Source organism: Strigops habroptila, chromosome 7 (genome assembly GCF_004027225.2).
Source record: "Strigops habroptila isolate Jane chromosome 7, bStrHab1.2.pri, whole genome shotgun sequence".
In the NCBI taxonomy this organism is placed as follows: Eukaryota; Metazoa; Chordata; class Aves; order Psittaciformes; family Psittacidae; genus Strigops; species Strigops habroptila.
In genome coordinates this window covers 17,834,777-17,855,066 of record NC_044283.2, presented here as the reverse complement: position 1 = coordinate 17,855,066, position 20,290 = coordinate 17,834,777, and the positions used below count along the sequence as shown (strand labels likewise).

General features: G+C 37.5%; 1 protein-coding gene across 6 annotated transcripts in view; it reads left to right on the top strand.

Moving 5' to 3' along the window:
* The window catches only part of KCNIP4 (potassium voltage-gated channel interacting protein 4), a 418,997-nt gene that overhangs the window by 302,527 nt on the left and 96,180 nt on the right, over positions 1-20,290 (top strand). Inside the window, exon 1 of one of the 6 annotated variants that reach the window (XM_030492527.1) lies at positions 12,130-12,507. The exons of the other annotated variants lie outside the window; for them this stretch is intronic. Coding sequence (XP_030348387.1) covers positions 12,396-12,507 — 112 coding nt within the window. The 5' untranslated portion in view covers positions 12,130-12,395. Of the gene's footprint in view, positions 1-12,129; positions 12,508-20,290 lie in introns of those variants that run through there. 6 annotated transcript variants of the gene reach the window in all.

The window sequence follows — 20,290 nt, the reverse complement described above, 5'->3', positions numbered from 1 at the left end:
AGATGCAATGGGGATGTATAGAACTAATACATAATTTAAAATGTGTTTATTCATCTTTCTTACACTGCTTTTTCTACTGCATAAGACAGTGAAAGCTAGCTATTTAAAATTGTTTTATTATTTATTGAAGTCATCAATGTAATGCAGCAGCAAGAAAGCCTGCAACTCAAAGTGGATGATGCTGCTAAAACAGCTGGGGTTACTGCACTCTAATGTATGTGAATGAATAATGTTTGAATGTACACTGTAATTATAACAGTAGTAAGAATCTGGAGGAATGGAAAAGAATATTTGAAACTGCACAGTTCCAAGTTAGTTTAGTATTTGTACAGTGGGTGGTCAGGGCAGGATTTTTCACCACAACACTGCGGTCAAGTTTCTGTTCTGCATTTGTTCATTTAAACGCCTCATGAAATTTAAGGCAGTTTGACAATGTGTTTGCTGGAATGCATGGAAGAGGTGGGGAAAAAGCCCCCAAACCATTACAGTAAGTAATCTTTCCGACTATATTGATCATGCTGGATTCTGTGCTTAATTGTACTAGAGAAAAGAAATAATAGCCTGATAAAACATGCCAGGATGCACACTAAATGTGCTTGGAGATTGAATCTTACTGACTCAAAATTCCAGCTGATTAGACAATTATCTCTTGAATGTGCTTTTGTATATATGAGCAGCTGTGCCCAGACCTCTGCAAGAATGCTGTTGGTTGGAAGTCAAGACTGGGTCCTTGCGTTAGCAGAAAGTTAAATCCAGCTTCACTTGAATCAGAGTAAAAGGCAGAGACTATATCAGTATTAACAAGTAATAGCGTGGTAAATTTAAGCTTTTTTATTTTCTTCCTATTGGGAGGGCCAGGAAGAAATCAGTGTCCCACCAAAAAAGCAGCTGATGTGGGGGGGAGTAAAGGTGCCCATGTCCAGATGTCCCTCATTTCCCACTGCTTCTATTGAGGAAGAAAAGCAATTCCCGTTCCCAGTGGAACAGTGAAAGACCTGGGAAAAGTGAAAAATCTCAAAGAGAAGAGCAATGCTGTCTCCCAAATGGCTGGGCATTTGGGGTGGCAGCAGGTGAGGAGTGGCTATGGGCAGGGAGGAGAACTGCAGTCTATGAGGATAGATGGATAGATGTCAAGGAAACCATGGAATTATGGGTTGCCCAAGGAAGTTGTGAATGCTCCATCCCTGGCGGTGTTCAAGGCCAGGTTGGGCAGAGCCTTGGGCGACATGGTGTAGTGCGAGGTGTGCGTGCGCATGGCAGGGGGCTTGGAACTAGATGATGTTAAGGTCCTTTCCAACCCTAACTATTCTATGATTCTGTGAAACCTCTGTCTGTGGCTCCCCTTCAGGTGTTCTTCACCCTCTCCATCTATTTCTGAAATACAGTGGACCTATCAATATGCAAGTAGAAGGGAGTTTTCTCAGGTCTCCAAAAGGCACAAAGATGTATCTGGATAAATGTCTGATACAGAACTTTCCAGAAGCAGTCGGGGAAAATACAGCTGAGAAATTAACAGGTTTTTATCTGTCTTTTTAGGCAGATTGATTCTTCTTTGGTGCAAAGGCACCTTAAGAGAAAAACAGACTTCATGTTATAGGAGAGTCAGTACTTGTCTTTGCTGGCAAATGGTACATTTTGGAGTCAGAGTTTATTTAGAAGAAAAATGGTAGCACATTTCTGGGGGAGAGATGCAGGGGATGGAGATAACTCTCCTAATAAAGGTGGATCCTGATTTTCATCCAGAGCTTCTTTGCTCCTACATCTGTACTGCTAGTAAACATTGTTCACTTATTGTTGACTGTATATATGGTCACATATATACATCTGGAGTTTAATTAGACTGATTAAGTGTTAGATTTTGGGGCTTCATGGGCTAGTTGTCTAAAGCAGAATCTTAGTAACTCGGGTAACTTAGAAGCAAGGACTTCCTATTTTAATTTGGATTTTTTTTTTTTTTCTTTTTGCTTTAAGATTTTAATCAACTGTCCATCACTGCAGCTACTGACAAAGGAACAGTGACTATTGGAAAAGGAGGGATATATTTCAGTGATGCCTAGTAATTCCAGAAGGGTTATCATCTCCAACCTTTTTAAAAATAAAGGCAGGATCACCAAAGAAGATAAAGTTGCATGGTCTTCCTTGGTTTGAGCTAATCTTCCAGAGATTTTTTTACTGCTTGTATCTGGTTTTCTATCTCACTTCTGTTGTTTTCCTTTCATTCAGTCCAGTTTTGTAAAGCATAATAAGTTTGTCTTTGCTAAGCAGCAGAAGTGAACCACAGAATTAAACAAAGCACAAGCAGAACTTTTAATGTGTCAGCAGTGCTATCTGGTGAGTCTGATGTGTCCACAAATGTACAGAACTGGAAACCAAAGTGTTTTTATCTGTTAGTAGAAAAAGGCTTGGGGGGAGGGGGTATCATGATCTGCTAACAAATACAGTGGTTGTGGAAGGAAGGGGCAGCTGATGAGCAAGAACAATGACAATATCTTTTCCATTAAATTTAGAAGCAGATTGGTAACTTGCTATTCTGTATAAATTGGTTTGCAGCTTGGGGGGGAAATAAAGAGATTTAACAGATGTAAATAGTCACTCTTTTATAGAGTGCTGGAGGCACAGCTAGAAAGATTAACAGCTGTGTGAGAAAAGCTGCTCTTAGTTCTCAGGGAAAATGAAAACAGCAGATAAAGATGGCAGATGGATGTAAATGGCATAATATTATAGGGACCCAAGTCCCTGAGGTATTTGAGTACAATAACAATATAAATCTTCTTTGGAGTTTATTCTGCAATTGGCTAGCATTCCAAAAATGAAAAATCTATTAACTTCTGTATGATATAATGTGTACAAACAGATTGCCAGTGGTGCCCTGTGATCTTACAAGCATGGTTGTTGGTTAATACGAGAAGCTCTCTCTTCTCAAACATTCCTGGCATATTTACTTGTATATTATGGGTTATTGTGAAACAGAAAATGTTTTCCTTGACTCTAAATATATCCGTAGTTCTACATGCAATCTTTTCTGATGTAGATGATATATTTTTTTTACTTACAGGTATGACTGCAATGTAGCCTTGGAAGGGAGCAAGAGCAACAGCCTCCATGTAAATGCAGCTCCCAAGAGAAATAGCGTGATTTCTTTCAGCTCTTTCTTGAACAGCTTCATGGCCAGCTGCAGCTCCTCAAGCAGCTCTTGCTCCCCCAGGGAGCTGCCCTTGAGCACAGGCAGCTAAATTCCTGGGCCGAGGCAGGCACTCTGACATGTGCATCCTTGAATCAGAAGTACCTAAGGACCTGATGTTTTCTTCCACAAATTTTTAAGTGTCCACCATGAGACATGTGTTTTCTAGCATTCCTACGTTGTTTGTCTCCTAACTGTGTTTGCTATGATACTGTGACCCAATCAGTTTTTTACAAGTTTTAAAGAAGTAAGTTGGCATAGATGGATGTGGGTTTTTTATACATACTTTTCCTGAGTCTCTAAAAGTAGGCTTTAGACACCAGATATACAGATTTGATCCCTGCAGTAGCATTACACAATCAATAGTGTCTAAAGTTTTGTTGAAGGTTCAAGATCATGTGCTTCTGTATTTTGTTGCTTCCCTCACATCAGCACCTACAAGAACCTCATGATACTGAAGTTGGCTGGACATTATAATGCTTCCTCGGGGAAGAGCTGTAACCTTCTCTTTGCTTAAGTGATAAGGCATTCTAAGTTCATTGCTCTCTTCAGGGTTTGTTTTTATACTGCTTCTGCTTTCCAGAGTGCTAGAACAGCATATTTGCTGGAGCAGAAAATTTTTCATTGTGTTGCATGGATTTTCAAATATCACTACATTGGGACAGGGCTGTAAGCCAAGAAAAAACTGCATTAGGAGCTGAGAAACATCAGGTTATGCTTTCTCTTCCAACCTCTTCCCCATATCTCCCCCCCCACCTTCTATAAAGAATGGGAGTCTAGCTCACAAAACCTTTAAATTTCCTGAACTATTAGTACTCTGCCTAACTTATACTTTTGATGGGGGAATTAGAAAGCTTTAGATGCCTCTGAGATTCCCAATTGAGTGAAAGCTCTGGAGGAGGACTCTCAGTGTGGGGATTACATGCATTTATATCCCTGTATCTTCATTTCCCTTTGTTACTACTCCTACCAGTAAAGCCATTCACTCTGGGTGAATATCAGGCCCTACACTGGAAATAAAATAAAACAAAAAACAAGCAAACAAACAAAAAACTGTCAGTGTCAGCTTTGTTTTCAAGTGTATTTGGAATTGGATTTAAACTTAAAGTTACTGCCCATAAAAATATATCAAATTTTATAACATGAAAAACTAGGTCACCTGAAAAAGGTTCTGCTCAGGAAAGGAAGTTCTAAAATGTTATTGGAAGGAATGTAAATCACAGAATGGTTGAGGTGGGAGGGACCTCTGGATGTCGCCTGGTCCCACACCTGTGCTCAAGCAGGGTCACCTATAGCCAGTTGCCCATGGCTGTGTCCAGATGGCTTTCTGCTCCAAGGAGGCAGATTACACAGTGCCTCTGGGCAATCTGTGCCAGTGCTGTGTCACCCTCACAGTTAAAAAGTGTTTCTTCATGTTCAGGCGCAACCTCCTGTATTTCAGTTTGTGCCCATTGAGTCTGGTCCTGTCACTGAAGAACCTGGCTTCATCATTTTTGCAAGCCCCCTCAGATATTGATATACATTGATGAGCCTTCTCACTGATGGACCGAACATTCCCAGCTCTCTCAGCCTTTCCTCACAGGAGAGGTGCTCCCTTAAACATCTTTGTGGCCCTTTGCTGGACTCTGTCCAGTATGTCCATGTTTCCCTTGCACTGGGAACTGGGCAGAGTGATCCAGGTGTGGCATCATCTGATGAGGCTTTTTTTTTTTTTCTTGTCAGTGATAAAAGATATGAACTACGTCATGCTTCAGGAGCTGCTAATAAATCACACAGTAATATATAAGCAGATGCTATGGACTGTTTCTGAATATTGAATAATTCTGGATGGTAACCACATGCTGCAGATCTGTAATCAAATCTGCATATGTTGTATATAGTCCAAATCTTATTGTATAGAACTCAGGAACAAGATCATCGTGATTACAGGGGGGGTTTGTTATGTTTCTTGAATGTGCTACAGCCATGTAATATGGGTTAATTTATTGTAGTTCATATTATAGGACAGATACACTCATCTTTTAACAAGTACATCAAATGTAGAAATATGTCAGCCTCTTCAGACTTCATTTATAGTACTTTCCTGTTGCTATGGCAAAATAGAATGATTCGCCTTTCTAAAAGCCAAGGAGAGAAACAGAACATTTATTGTACATGGGTTACTTTATATTAGAGAAAGACAGGGGCATCACAAGAAAAGAGCTGCACAGTAGCATTGTTCTTATGATCATGTTTAATAATACATTTTTTTTCCTTCAGTTTAGTTGCTAACCATTCATTGAACCAGACTCACCAGTTTTGATAACGATGTTGTTAGGTTGAAGATTTTAGATTGATAGATGGTTGGTTTGGAGGTTGGAATGGTGAATATTTCTGTTGGTTACTAGAATGTTAGCTTTTATTACTAGCATACACAGTTCATTTGTTTTCTCATTCATCACAGCAGAAAACACTTGTCCCTTTTTTTAGGAACTCATCTGAGGTCATCTAAGTATGCAGTATGTATGGGCTCTGATCATCCTCCTTTGGGCTTCGTCCAACAGGTCCATTGTTGTGTTGGGGGCCCAAGAGCTGGATGCAGTACTCCAGGTGGGGTCTCATGAGAGCAGAGTAGAGGGAGAGAATTACCACCCTTGACCTGCTGGTTACGCTCCTTTTGATGCAGCCCAGGATACAGTTGGCTTTCTGGGCTGAAGGTGCACACTGCTGGGTCATGAGGGTTCGGTCAGATGAAGGTAGGTCAAAGATTTACTCAGATAATACTCAGATACTTCAAAAGAAGGGGTTGGAATTAAAGATCTGCAGGTGAGGCATGACCTGGTCTCGAGCTTTCTTAAAAATACTCTTTGCACTCCTACTCAAGTAGTTCAATGGCCAGAGAAACAACAGTCATTTAATTAATTTAATTTTAAAGCCAATCTACAGCAAGATTTTTTTGGCCAAATATATTGTTACTGATGATTCTCTGCTGGTTAGCTTAACCCAGTCTGAGCTTTATAACACAGCTAATAAAGTAGTTGGGTTTAACTAGCCCCTAGTAGTTCTATTATACTGCACTTCATCTGTGTAGACTTACATTTATGCTTACAAACTTGGTGGTGGCAATTCCTGCTGCTGCACAATCAAGTATGATTTAATATAAAAAGAAAAACAGGTCTGTAGGCTGAAGGCTTAGTCACATAATTTAGATATAATTTCATTTGTTAAACAACTCAGTGAGCTTTGCAGTAAAACAAACTAGAATTTGATTACTTACTATTACTAAATGTAATTTAACCTTATTTAGGAAAGAGCCTCTCTGTAATGCTTTGCTAAAGCTGAATAAATTAAAATGCTACTGTTGCTCCCATGACTGTGTCATTTAATTTGCAATCCACTTTCATACTAGCTATTTTAAGCATAATTGTATAACATGCTATATCAATTTTATAGTAAAATGAAACTATCTGTAGCTGTTATGTTATAGGGGAAGTTGGTAATTGTTGTCTTGTGGGATTCTTTTCAGCTCTTGTTTTCATATCAGTAATGGCAGCTGTCCTTTGATTTAGATCAAAGCAAGAACAAAAGCTTCTTAGAAGCGAGAGTCACGTGAAAATGAAGAAGAAAAAAAGTAATGAAATCCCATACTATAGAACCAGACCACTAAAATGAGGAAATCAAACTCATACAGCTATAGCTGCAATATTACTTTAGTGTAATTTCCTTCTGAGACCAAACCTTCACAAGCTTGGATATCATATTTTCTCCCTTGATTACAAACCAGTGAATCTTATCTTGCCTGTACGGGTGTTGAATTTTTTCTTTCTCAGACTACATTCACTTACAGCCATTAAAGGTGGAGGGCACTTAGTGTAAATAGTGCAGATGATATATGAAGCCTGAATCTTGGGTAATTACACTCTACCTAGCTCTTCTGACTCGCAAAAGTTTATCTGCAATTTTGGTTGGCTAAGTTATCTGCTAGTGCAATATTGTGCTCAGCTGCAGCACTGGCGAGATGAGCAAAGTGATTCCAAACATTAGTCTCACTTTTTTAAGCATTTTATGAAACTTTTACAATGTTCTGTGATTAGCTGTAGCAGCCTACGCAGGAGGTGTTGCATTCAAAAAGTATGAATTCTTTTACCCTAAGAATAATTCTTGAAAGAATATGTGCAGATTAACTGCTTTTCCTGTTTCCTGAAATGCTTTCTAGTGGACATAGTTTTTTTCTGAAGATCTAACATAGAAAATTTCTGGGTAGAAAACTGTAGATCATTGCTTGTGAACAGATTTCTTACTGGCTAACTAATAGGATTAAGTTAATTATCCACAAGATAACTTTCCTAATACGCTTAGATCTGTCATAAACAAGAAACTGAAAATTAACAGTTGATCTGACCTGTACATAGGTGCCCTTTCTGTGTTTATTTGACAGTTTCTTTCTCTTCTGGTTGACTGATATTTCCCTCTGGAAAAAAGAGAGTAAAGAAAGAAGGGCAGCTAATTAATACTGCAGATTTTGTTTCTATTTCTAACTCATCAGCAGTTTCCTTTTTCAGCTACGTGGGGGAAAGTATCAGTCTCTAATGAACTATAACTGCTAGCCAGTTAAGATACCACCTCCCTATTCCTCTTCCCTCATCCCATCACCCCGTCTGAATTACTTACAACACCGGGCAGATTTCATTGCTTAGGAAAGCAGTATAATTCAAGTCAATTAATAAATAATAATGCATTCTTGCCTTGAAAACTGTTCAGTTTTGATCAGCCCCATTCTATATTAGACAACGGCAAATCCAGAATGTCTACATAGAAATGAAAATCATTCTAAGTATGAAGAGATTTCTCTTTGCGAAAAGCCTGAGTAGACTGATACTGTTTACAAGCAGATGTTAAAACCAAAATATAGTGGAAAGACATAAACCACTTCTATGTATTTGGGATCAGGTAGGCTTTCGTACTTCTCTACTGTCATGTACACAAGTCAAAAGAAATTGAAAAGAGGAAGTTTATAAATTACAGTGAAAACTTCTTGTAAGCATTAAAATAAAAATAAATGAAAATTCTTTATGAAAACTAAAGTAGTTAAAGGAAAAACACTTCATTTTACTATGCTAATTACAGTGACAGATTATAGTTAAAAACTGAGAGTTTACTGGAATTAAATTAGTTTACCAGTATTTATGAAAAAGTATGATAATACTAGGTAAGTTTGAAAGGCTGTGTAATCATATAAAATGATAGGGAGATCTTATACCCTAATACACTGACCACATAATTATTATTTAGCTTTTTTTGGGATTCCAGAATGCAGTTTAATCCTTGATTGTTCAATTCATAGCATCCTACATGTTATTCTCAGCATTTCCTACTTGCGGTGTGCTAAATTAAGAGGAATATTTTTTGGTTTAAAATGGCAGATCATCTCTTTATGCTTGCACAGCTAATCAGCAGGGGGAAGGAATTGGTGCAAGCAGGCCCATGGGCATGAGCTCCTTCACCCCATCCCTTGAGGAACACCATACCTTGCCATGTACCCACACCCACTGCAGCCTTACACTGCAGCATAGCATACTCCCCTTACTTTGTGGAGAGGCAAATCAGCCGAATGCTGTAGCTGCATGTACATGTTTATTGCTAATTCAGGAGTGCTCTGTGTTGGAGTTTTGTACTAACATGGTTATGCTTTCCCATAATTAATGCTTCATTAAACCCACAGGGTGATAGCACTCAAGTTTTCAGGAAACAATAAAGGTTCTACTTCAAGTTTTTGTGGAGAGGAATTTACAGCTGGTGGAAGACGCACAGTTTAGATGGCATAGCTTCCTAACAATGCTAGCACTTTTTTTTCTTTTCTTTTTTTCTTTATTTTTTCAATATGTAACCTATTGAAGAATCACAATAAAGTTTTTATGAAAACTTTTAAATATATTACTTAATTACCACCAGAATGCATTGCAGCGTCAAAAATGAAAGCAGGAATTAGGGAAATACAAGGAGCTAGAGCAATGCTTGGATATTGCAAGCTGTCATCCCCTGGTTTCAGTGCTTCATGTAAAGGATGGTGGTTTTTTGTTTCCTGGGGGTGGCCTTGATGAATGAACTCTTTTACTTTGAACAACTTTTAAAATTTGCTAGTAGTGTCAGTACAGGCACCCCATAAGGACATGTCACAAAAATACTTGTTTTGAAATACTCGTACAAAATACAAAAGTGAGAGAGAGAAATTACACTTGACAATGGATTTAGGAAGGGATCAGAATACAGAGAGGTGCCATATATATAAGTGAGTTTTATTATCTTCTTGTACAAAATTGATTTCATTTTCAAATGATTTAAGGCATGGAATTTTCTTGATTGAAACACTTCCAGAAGAATTCATGTCTGTAAATGACACGGTTGTTTTAATCTGTTGTATGGTGTATTAAAGGAAATATTTCATACATCACTTCCTTTTCCTTTCCACATAGTTTTTTACCCTTACTGCTTTACTTTTCAGAGCTAAGACTTGTTGACTCACAAAGTCTGTGTATGGTTCCCCTAACTTGAAGAACTGTCATGTGAAACAACAGGAAAAGTCTACTTTTGGGTTTTTATGGGTTTTTTTTTTCTTTTTTTCTTTTTTTTTTTTTTTAAGTCTTTGAAGTCAGTAATCAGTTACATTAGTTCAATGGGATATTCTCAGGTTAGTTTTTTTTTTTCTTTAAAAAGTCTTCTGTAACTCATCTGCTGCACAGGTAGAATTGGCCTCTAAAATTCATCAAATTCATAATCTCCAGCCTTTTCATTTTTCTAGAAGGGATCCAGGTCTCTCTTCTTGTGTGAAAGCAGAAAACAAAACACTGGTTATGTCTGGGACCACTTCTCGTTGGGTGACTTTCTGCACATGGATTGGTCAGTGATGTAGTAGAAGGGCCTATGATCTCAAGAGCGGACAGCTCAAGAACACAAGGTAGCCTGGACCTACTGCATGAAAAGAAAATGTAGACTAACAGATTTCTCCATTTTAATAGTTCCCTGATACTGTTTATTAACAATTAATAAGGCCTCTTTCACTGTTATAATATGGTTGTTCGCATTATATTAGAATTATAGTTTTATAATGCTCAGAAAACAGTATGGGTCAAAGTTCCCATCCTGGGATCACATTAAGCCTTGCAGTATCATGAGCATTTGATCATGCTTCATCATTTGAGAAAAGGAAGGAAAAATGAGAAAAAGATAAAAATAAATAGGAATAAACTCAAGGAGAAAATAGAAGACAGAGGTGAGAATGAGTTAAAAATGAGCATGTCAGAGACTTAAAAGGAAAAGATAATATGGAATAACTAGAAATTGAAAAGAGCAAACAAAATGTTAATTTTATTTTAAAAGGAATGGAAGCTAACATGAAAATGTAATAAATAATTCTTTCACAATGAGGCAAAGATAATTATGTATTTGGAAGGTGCAAATGTTGCGATAGTGTATTTGGTCTGATTTATTTTTATTGTGCTTTCCTCTTAGACACCATTTTGGCTCTACAGGTTAATAGAGAAAGGAACTGACATTCAGATTGAGAGCTTATATAAATAATACAGAACTCATGACATTGTAGTATTAAATACCCAGATGAGCAAAATCAAAGAATATTGTTGCTTATATATTGCTCAAATATAACCTAAAATTCACTGAAGTAGACACATGATTTTTTGGACGAATCGTGCAGATTCTAGAGTCCTGCCTATATGGAAAAATCTGTGACTCCAGTTGTTTATTGTTATTCCATACAGAAAGCCTTCAAAGAGAAACAAAAGCTGATAGTAAATTGGAGATTACATTTTTATTTCTTTAACTGGTAGTGCATAAACAGTAGATTGTTAACAGCAGAATTTGTTATTATAGTGCTTTAAGATTATAATGGCTTTCTGACCAAAAATAAAAGTTTCTGAGCTTGTCAAAAGTTAGTAAAAATTGTTACTAATAGAAAGAGTTAAGCAACCTAAGATGAGTGGTCGATATTGGACATCCTTTACAAGATTGATTTTAGTGTTAGATCATATGTGTTTCTTTAGTAATAAGGGTGTCTAAAATGATATTTTCTGAGCCTTCACTTTATTCTAGTGCCTTGTATACCAAGGACAGGATTTAGTTAAATAATTAGGCTGGGCACAACAATAAGCATTTAGGCCTAACCTCATAATATTTATGTGCTGCATAAATATTCTTCATAGCCTATCCTTCACGCTGGGTATCCGCTTGGTAATCACATTAATAAACAGAGGACAACTAGTTTTATACAGACTATCCAATAAATCAGCTGGGATCATAAGTCACTTTTCTTTTGCCCCTGATGCGCAGCCTGGGTAAGATCTTCCCAGGATCTGTGTAAAATGCCTAATTCCCATTCATGTATATCAGTTTAGGGTTCAGCACTTGTAGGTTCATGTCCTTAGGCAGAAAAGCACTGGGGTTTTTTTCAGTCAATAAAAGCTACACTCTCCCTGGCTGCGGAATGGGGGTCTAAGCGTTGCATGTCTCCTTGACAGCACTGTATTTTGCTAGCTGGAGGCACCAGTCGTGCTGATGTGTATTTCTTTAATTTCCATTCTCATTTCCACAGAAGATTCTAATTAGATTCTGGTGATGCTTAAGAAGAGGAAGGGACAGTGTTTCTCAGAACGTTATTCTTTCTAATGCAGAGGGCAGTAGATTTCTGATATGCAGCATTTAGCACACGTGAAAACAGATGTCTGCCTTTAGCAAACCGTCATTGGTCAAACTTAACACAAATTGTGCTAAGGATGGCTGGGGAAGGGCTCTGAAGCTGGGGAGAATCGCAAAGCCTGGGTCTGGAAGCACTGGAGTGCAGCGTGCTGATAGCAGCATGCTCCCTAGTGCAAGTTTCTTCTTGGCACTGACACAGGCAAGTCTCTGGCTCCGACACAGATGTTCTTCCAGCAGCTCTGAAGTAACACTGCTCACCGGATACAATGTCATACCCAGGGGTTCATGGTCCACCTCAGCCTTCTAAGAGGACTTGCTACTGATGAAATCAAATGCTTAGAGAAGCATGAGATGTGGGGCTTTCTCTAATGTTTCATCTCAGAGTGGCTGATGAATCCCCACGGCTCAGTACAGCACTGCTTTACACTGCTGCAACTTTCTTCAAAGCAAACTCTTGGTAAAATCCTCTAATTTCCCTCTGATTGTGAGCCAGTGTGAAGACTGGAATGATTTGCCTGTTGGAAGAATGTTGACTCTCGAGTGGGAGTCGGAGGGACTGCAAACAGTGGGTATTGTTGTGATTATATTTGCATCTCTGAAGCTGCTTCATTTGCTGGGACTGATTGATTTTTCAGAAGGTAAAGTGGTCACTTGCAGTTTGTGCTCTTTGTAGGCATGGTGTCTGATCTGCTAAAATAGTGTGTCAGGTATAAAACCTGTGAAATGAAAAAGCTTGAAAAGTGAAAATAACATTCAGACTAAAAAACCTGGTGTGCTTCTGCTGATTTTACTTTGTTATTGAAAACAGAAGTAGATGCTAGCGTAAGATTTATTTTTACAGTGAATTTCCAAGTGCCAATGAGTCAATGTTTATTAGAAAAACTGAAAATAGCGAACAAAACGCCTATCTGTCAGTTGTCTTTGAAAGCTGATCACTGCTACAAAACTTGGTAGATTCAGTGGATCTTAGTTCAGTTCATGTTAATACCATGCTTTGCTCTTCTGATTTATCATGCATTTAGAGTTTTGTTCTGTATCAGTATCTGTGTTTTAAAACTGTTTCATAGATAAATGTAAAACTGCTGCTACAGGATAAGCTTTAGGATCAAGTCTGTATGACATCTTTCAAAAAAAGGCAGAGATGTCAACATTAAATGTAGGTATTTAAAATATATATAATGAATATATGTTTTAAAATTCCTGGTTGCTTGCTCAGATTTCTGTCTTATGTGATAGGTCACATCTTTTCATGTACCCTTAAAGAGGGCTTCACATTAATTTATTAGGATTTTTATTTCTGTAGTGAGGTGTTATTTCATAGAAATAGGCTGTTTCAGTTCAACTGTTAATGACATCTTTTGCTGACAACTTTTCAGCTTTTTAAGAGAATATTTAGTTTGGACTGCTCTAGTAAACAAAAGCTATTCACTCACTGAAGCCCTTGCTCAAAAAATACTTGCTTTTGTCAGTATGTTTGTACATGTGAGCCCAAACTGATCCTTTTTGCTGTGTAACTGCTTTCAGTCAGAATCGCACAGCCAAGGAGAGTACTCCAGTTTTCTGAAATATTAACTTTTCATCATGGAGTAGGATCTTTGATGGATGTATATTCACATCATCACCTCATAAAATTGTTCAGGGTACTGATAAAATGTGAAATCTTTAACACAGCACTTTTACAGTTACTGAACAGTTGAAATAAATCATCCTTAAAACTGTATGTGGTGAGAATGTATAACATTTGCTGTATTATTATATCTATATAATGCATTGGTTATGGAATTGTAAAATTACTTTTTGAATTCTAAACAAATGCGTAATTTTTCCCTCATAACTGATGCTCACTTAGTTGGGGTTTTTTTTGACATCTAAAAAAATCCACTTACTAGATATGTGTTAGCTTCAACTTTATAATACATGGTAACAGATAGGAAAAAAGATTAAAATACAATATTGCTTTTTAGCAGATTTACAGTGAGATCCTATTCTTGATTTCTCACAGAATGATCTTGCCATTAAGTCTGTGGGAAGATGTTTCATATATTTTCAAGGATATTAAATCACCTTTTTTTTTAAAAAAGCCGCCAGTAGAAATTATACCGATTTTAATATAAATAAGTTCAAGATGATATATCATCTGAAGTAGAACTTTTTGTTTTAATGTACCCATTAGTGCTGTGGCATTTCTTCACATGATAGTGTAATAATTTCACTCAAAAGTTCCTAGTAATATAAAACCAATCTCTAAATGTAAAAAGATGAAATAACATTAAAAGGTACAGTGGATATATTTATATCATCCGCAGTGTGAATAGCTTCAGTGACTCAGGAGATTTCCAGTTCCCCTAAGGCTGATCTGTGCTATCTAACTTTTCCATGTTTGGGATATTGCCATTACCATTAAACAAGAATTCTGCCCCAAATGATTAAGCAATATTTTATAGGGTATTCAGAACTAGTGATTTGTTGTTCTCCTAGTGAATGCAAGGGCAGGGTTTCTGTGCATATACAAGCAGGACAAAATTTGGATAGCCAGTGTTGATCCAGAAACCAAAATGAGCAATTAGCCTTCCCCATCCACCCCATGGAGGCAGGCCATGAGCCATATGCTGAAACAAAGTTGTTCCCATAGTTAGGCTTTCTGATATCTTAACATTCTTGTCTAAATATCCCCGATATAGTGACTTGTTTTGAAAATACCACAGAAGGATAAAGCAGCATGCTTGTCCCGATATTTGCCACTACAAGACAGATAAGACAGCTAAATGACAAATCATTAGTTGCTAACTTGTTACAACTCCACTGATTTTAGTGAGATTGTGAAGATGCATTATGGCAATTTCTACCAGCAGATTGACTTGTCTAAGCCCAAATCAAAAGTCAGCAGCAGAAATAGGAACAGTACTAAAGTGATCCACAGAAGCATCATGGACTGAGTAAATGGAGTGTTTCCGTCCTTCCAGTTCACTTTTCTTCTCTGTCCACAGAAGTGCAGAGGTAGCTTTAGCTTCATTGCTCTACTCCTTAATCTGATTGTACTGTGAAAATGCAACAGCTTGTTTATTTTTATTGTTGTTTGTATCGAGATATAAAATATCCTACCTTTTGTATTATAGGCTCTTTCAGTATTATTTTTAAAAAGAAGAAAGATAAAGCAATAGTACATTATAATTGCAGAAAAAATTCTTCTTAAACACAGCTACTGGAAGTGTTCTACCCAGTACGGCTTCTTCACTGTGCGCAGTCATCTCTCCTACAAAAATGGACTTTCAGTTGAAAAAGCAAAAAGACAGGTCGCACGCTGTGCTATGGTGGACAACCACCCTCCTTTACTTTACATAGCAAAGGAGGTATGGTGAAGAAGAGCTTTACTTGCCCTCACTTCTCTGCCTAGATTCTCCTAATTTCCCACAATCTGCTTAGTTTTTTTACAGCATTCAGCGTTTGGAAGAATAGGAAACCTGATTTGATCCCTATGTCCCAGACTATGTTCTACTTTATCCATCTTTCACTTTGCACGGAAGGAGAGACTAGAATGAAAAGAAAGCTGGCTTCCCTGGAGCCAGCGAGCTATTTCAGTTATAAGGACAGAATTGAATCAATGCCACTTTTACTAGAAGAGGTGAAACTTTCCTTTCCCTCTCTTTCCATTACTTTGAAAGTGGTATGACACTGATCAACATCTTCCTTCCAGCTTCCTTGCCTGGAACTTTTGCTGCTGGGCAGCATCTCTCTAAAGGGTTTGGTTTGTTAGTCATCTGGAAAGAGAAGAAAGGAGGGCGATCAGAACTGAAGCAAAGGATCAGAGCAGTAAAGTAGCAGCACCAGGCTTACAGGGAATTCATCCACCAGAAACTTGGAGGGGAGAAATGGCAAAATGAAGGATTCAGTTTGCATTCGTGTGTCCAGAATATCTGTCAAGTGGTAGCTATATGAAGAGATTATGTAAATATATGTGAGCAATTTTGTAGACATCAGGGGACTGCATAAATCAGAGTCCGTAAAAGGACAAACTTTGTGTGTCTTCCTTCATCATGCATTGATTATGTTTTGAAGTGTAACACCTCATGTTTTTCTTACACTTGTGGGTAGAATCAACCAACATTTCAATCAATTTTAGACCCTGCTATTCCTCCCCTTATGCTAATCCCTTCTGCTATCCTCTAACTATCCTATCCCCTTCTGCTAATCTCTAACAGTTTCTAGAGCTTGTTATTATATTTCAAATGTTTATTCAGATATAAATTTCCTGACTGGTATATGGACGTCCTACAAACTCAACATCTTTTGGCTAGTAGGACCCACTGTCTTCCACATATCTTTCAATTCAATAGTCCATCAAAGCTAGGTAGGAATATTTGAACTTTAGTTTATCTTACTGTGATGCAAAGCGAAGAGCAGTTCACAAACAGTTATCAATAAACATTTGACTGCAAAGTCAGCTTTGAGAGTAAATAGAGTAATTTGTTGCTTTGACTAGACTTTGGCAATTGAGGAAGAGGGGGGTGTTTTCTGCAAATAAAGGTAGTTTTCTGTCTTAGGATGTATCCGCTCTGTGCAGCTACAGAAAGACCGATTTTTTTGTTTCTAATCTAATTTGGATGGACCAAAGCCACCTCCAGTCCGGAAGTCATGTTAGTGCATTCATCTGTTCTGTCACACTAACATGCTAAAATGTGACCTCTTTCATAGCTCAGGTACTTAAAAGCACAACATTAGGTCTGTCTACAAACATCTGTGTTAACATGTTGTTAGTTACCCTTATGGTTTAGCAAAACCAATAAGGTTTAAAAAGTTGTCTTGAGTGCTGTATTTTCTCACTCTTAGCAATTAATGATACGGGGAAAGACACAGTGCTGAGAAATTCTCCATTGCTTCATATTTTTCTAAGAAAAAGGACTCCCAGAAGCAAGGGAGTTTTCTCCTTGTCTACATGTGGCTGAAAAGAAACGTCCTAATTTGAATGTCCTACCTGTGCACTGGTGCTGTGCTACAAGTCCAGCTTCCAGCAGGCTGTCCTGTGGTCGTCCTTCCCCTGTATCACCTCTCTCGGCCAAATGGGATGCAATGTAGCATAACTCCACAATAAACAGAAAGGTAAGGAATAGACCACACAGCAGTATATGTCCCCTTGCCTCTTCTCAGCAGCTGCTTATAACGCCTGATTTAGGGTCTGATATCAGTAAGCTGTTCAATTTTCACGTGGTGAAATGTCCGTTTCCTACTGGTTTTCTTCTCCAGAGATACTAGTTAGAATTGAGGGAACTAATGTATTCCGAGTAAGTATCTATTGCCTGCCTCAAAAAATTCCTTTTCATGGATGCTGATATTTCAGTGCCAATTCATGACATCAGGGTACATGGTACTGTCAGGTTTCCTTTGATCACCAGTCAGTCTTTCACATCAGAAATGAGAACTAGTAATCCCTTCAGCATCAAATATATTAGTGCCTGTACGCATACACTGTTTATTTCCTGAATGTAGCTAGGTGAAAGGTGGTAAGTTTCAAACATTACCTTCCCAGAAGCCTAGTTCTTCCCCTCAGGAGTGAAAAACCTGGATTACTTTTCTTCTTTGGGTGTTTCCCCAAGCCTCTTTGTAAATCTTGACAGAGATTCTGGATTCAAGGTCACTTTAGGAAAGTCAGTGTATAGAAATATCTCTAGATTGCATGACAGAGACTAGTTACTTCAGACCAAATGCAAAATTGCATTAAGTTGGTGCTTTAGGTCCAATATTGATCCAAATTAATGTAAAAATTAAGGTGCAAATTTCAGTGCGCTCATTTATAGGGGCATGTCTTCCTGGACGTACATGTTTCTCTATGCTTATGTTGGGTCCAACACAGTCTGAAACTTGCTGAAAATTACTGAATCTTGTAACCATCTGTTACAGGTAGCTCAGGGTTGTTGAAGATGTTCTATTTACTTTTCACCTTCCCTCAAAGACTGGGCTCTTGCAGGTTTGGGAAGCACCATCTTGGCTAATCTTCTTATGTAATAATACTATAACTGTGATATAATTATACTGAAACTAAAAATTTTGGTTTCCTTTGCTTTTACTTTAGTGGCTTTCTTATCTGAACCTGGTAATAAGATGCACAAATGACGTAAAAGTGTAAATTAATGTGCTTTATAAAAAGCAAAATTCATTCTTTTGTATCATCAAAATCAGAGAAATCATGCATCAGCCTAAACATTTGCGTTTAGTGAACTAGGAATTAAATGAGACAATTTACTTAAGAGTTCCAAGGAAGGCTCTATTGTTTCATGGAGTTCTTTTCATTAACTGCTTCCCATGGACATAGATACTATTTAGATACTGTCTATGTGAAAAGTGGAGAGAAATATTTGAGGTGTTAAAAGTACTGGTAGAAATCAGGAAGGTTTCTGTAAGGAATGTGCTGTCTCTTCACATGAGAGTTCACAAAAGGATCAGGCATTACAGATTTTTTTTGACTGCTTAGATAAACCATTTCTTTTTAGTATGCACTCACCCACTGTACTAAAACTTTACTCTCTGGCTCATGATCACAGAGTATATTTGCATCCTAACTTGAGGAGAGCTCCTTTTGGCCACACTGCTCTGCAAGAACCCTTCCCCTCAGTCATTGGATCATCCACTTGGACATTTATATTCCTAGCCTTGATTTATTACCCTCCTTCCCCCCCGAAGGCATTCTAGGTGATAGTTATTTTAGCCTAAGGGATTGACTATTTACAAGCAGGTAGGACAGCTTCTCCTTGTTCTTGTCTCTGCAAAGATGTAGTTGCTTTTGAGCATCATTTGAAGTTTCTTCAAGAGATGCTGAGTGTTCATCTTAACCAGATCATGCATCCAAAGAAGTCTGGGGGTTTACTACTTTTGCACTCTGCCACTGCTTCAGGCTCAGGCTGCTTTTAAAATGTAGCTCCATATAAAATAATTTATTTTAAGATGACAGATTCAGTATGACAAAGTATGCTTCTGAAAAAGATCTACACTCAGCTGACTATAGGTGAGGAGAGAAAAGCATTACCTAATCACTAATATATGTTACGGCTGAGAATCTAGAAGGCTTTACTGTTAGAATATGATACTTGCAATGACATAAATAATCATTGCCTAAAGTGACATTATAGAACAAGATTAAATATGCGCAATGATGGAATGACTGAATGAAAAAAACCCATCCATAATAGCGCACTGATACAGAAATAACGTAGTCACCTTTGGTCTTTTGACTTCTTGAATTATTTATTTCATGTTCAATGCAGTTTTTGACCAGAATTTTTGACCTTTGATATTAATGAGACATGGGAGATACTCAGTGAATTTTGTAGGGATTTATGTGATTACATGCAGACCTGTATGAAACATCAAGATTTACAAAGCATTTGAATCCATGCCATGTAGTGTGGAAATAGTTACATTTTATAGACATTATGATATAATTTAATTGTCTAGTATGCCTTTTAGCTCATAATAAAAATGCTTATGGAATTTCCTTTGGGAAAAATTGCAAAAGCATCCATAAAGCTGGGTTTGCAGTCTCATCTGGACACTTAATGATGTGTAACCGCTTTATCTTACTGTAGCAGTATAAAGAAGCACAAATCAGGCTTTTCCTTTCATAGAAATGTAATATGCACTTCCAGAGTCTGTAGTCTGTGAACTTTCAGAAATAGCCTAATCGTAGATTGAGTGAATGCGTGTATACATACGTGTACATATGTTGTTGAAGGAAAAGATATAATCTAAAATTACGTATTTGTGTACCAAATTTTAACACGAAGTAACTTTTAATGGGTATAGTATCCCAAGGGATAGGTCTATAGGTCTGACAGAGGTGCAAGTAGGTCACTTTTAAGATTTAAAAACAAACAAACAAATAAAACCCAAACAAACCTGTTACTGCTGATCAATCCATTATTTGTATGTAATATATGTTACTGCAGAATAGTCTGTTTCCGTATTAAAATGACAGACTGTTGTGCATATAGATGAACAGACCTTCAGTATTTCTGATAGGCATCTGCCCATATTTGGGGTACATTTTCAGCCTTCCACTAGTCAATTAAGAAAGAATAAGTTGTGCCATATAAAACAAATCATTGTTCAAACAGTGCTTTTGAAAGTTCGAAAGAAGGATTCTGATTGAAGTTCACTGAAAGGAGTCAAAACAAAATGAAGTGCAACAGTTCAGTGATTGTTTCATGATTTTCCTAAAGGAGGTTTGTTACATGCAGACAAAACTGCTGAGTTCGAAGTGGGAGAGTGATATTAGAAGAGATAGTTGAGAAATAAAGGAAAAAAGAAAAGTCTAGTTTCGTTAGTGATCTATCACCAAATAACTTAAGTAGCAAGGTAAGGAGGGCCTCAAACCTTTTAAAATAAAATTGAATAATTAGAAAATTAACTAGAAAGGCTCAGGAGTTGCAA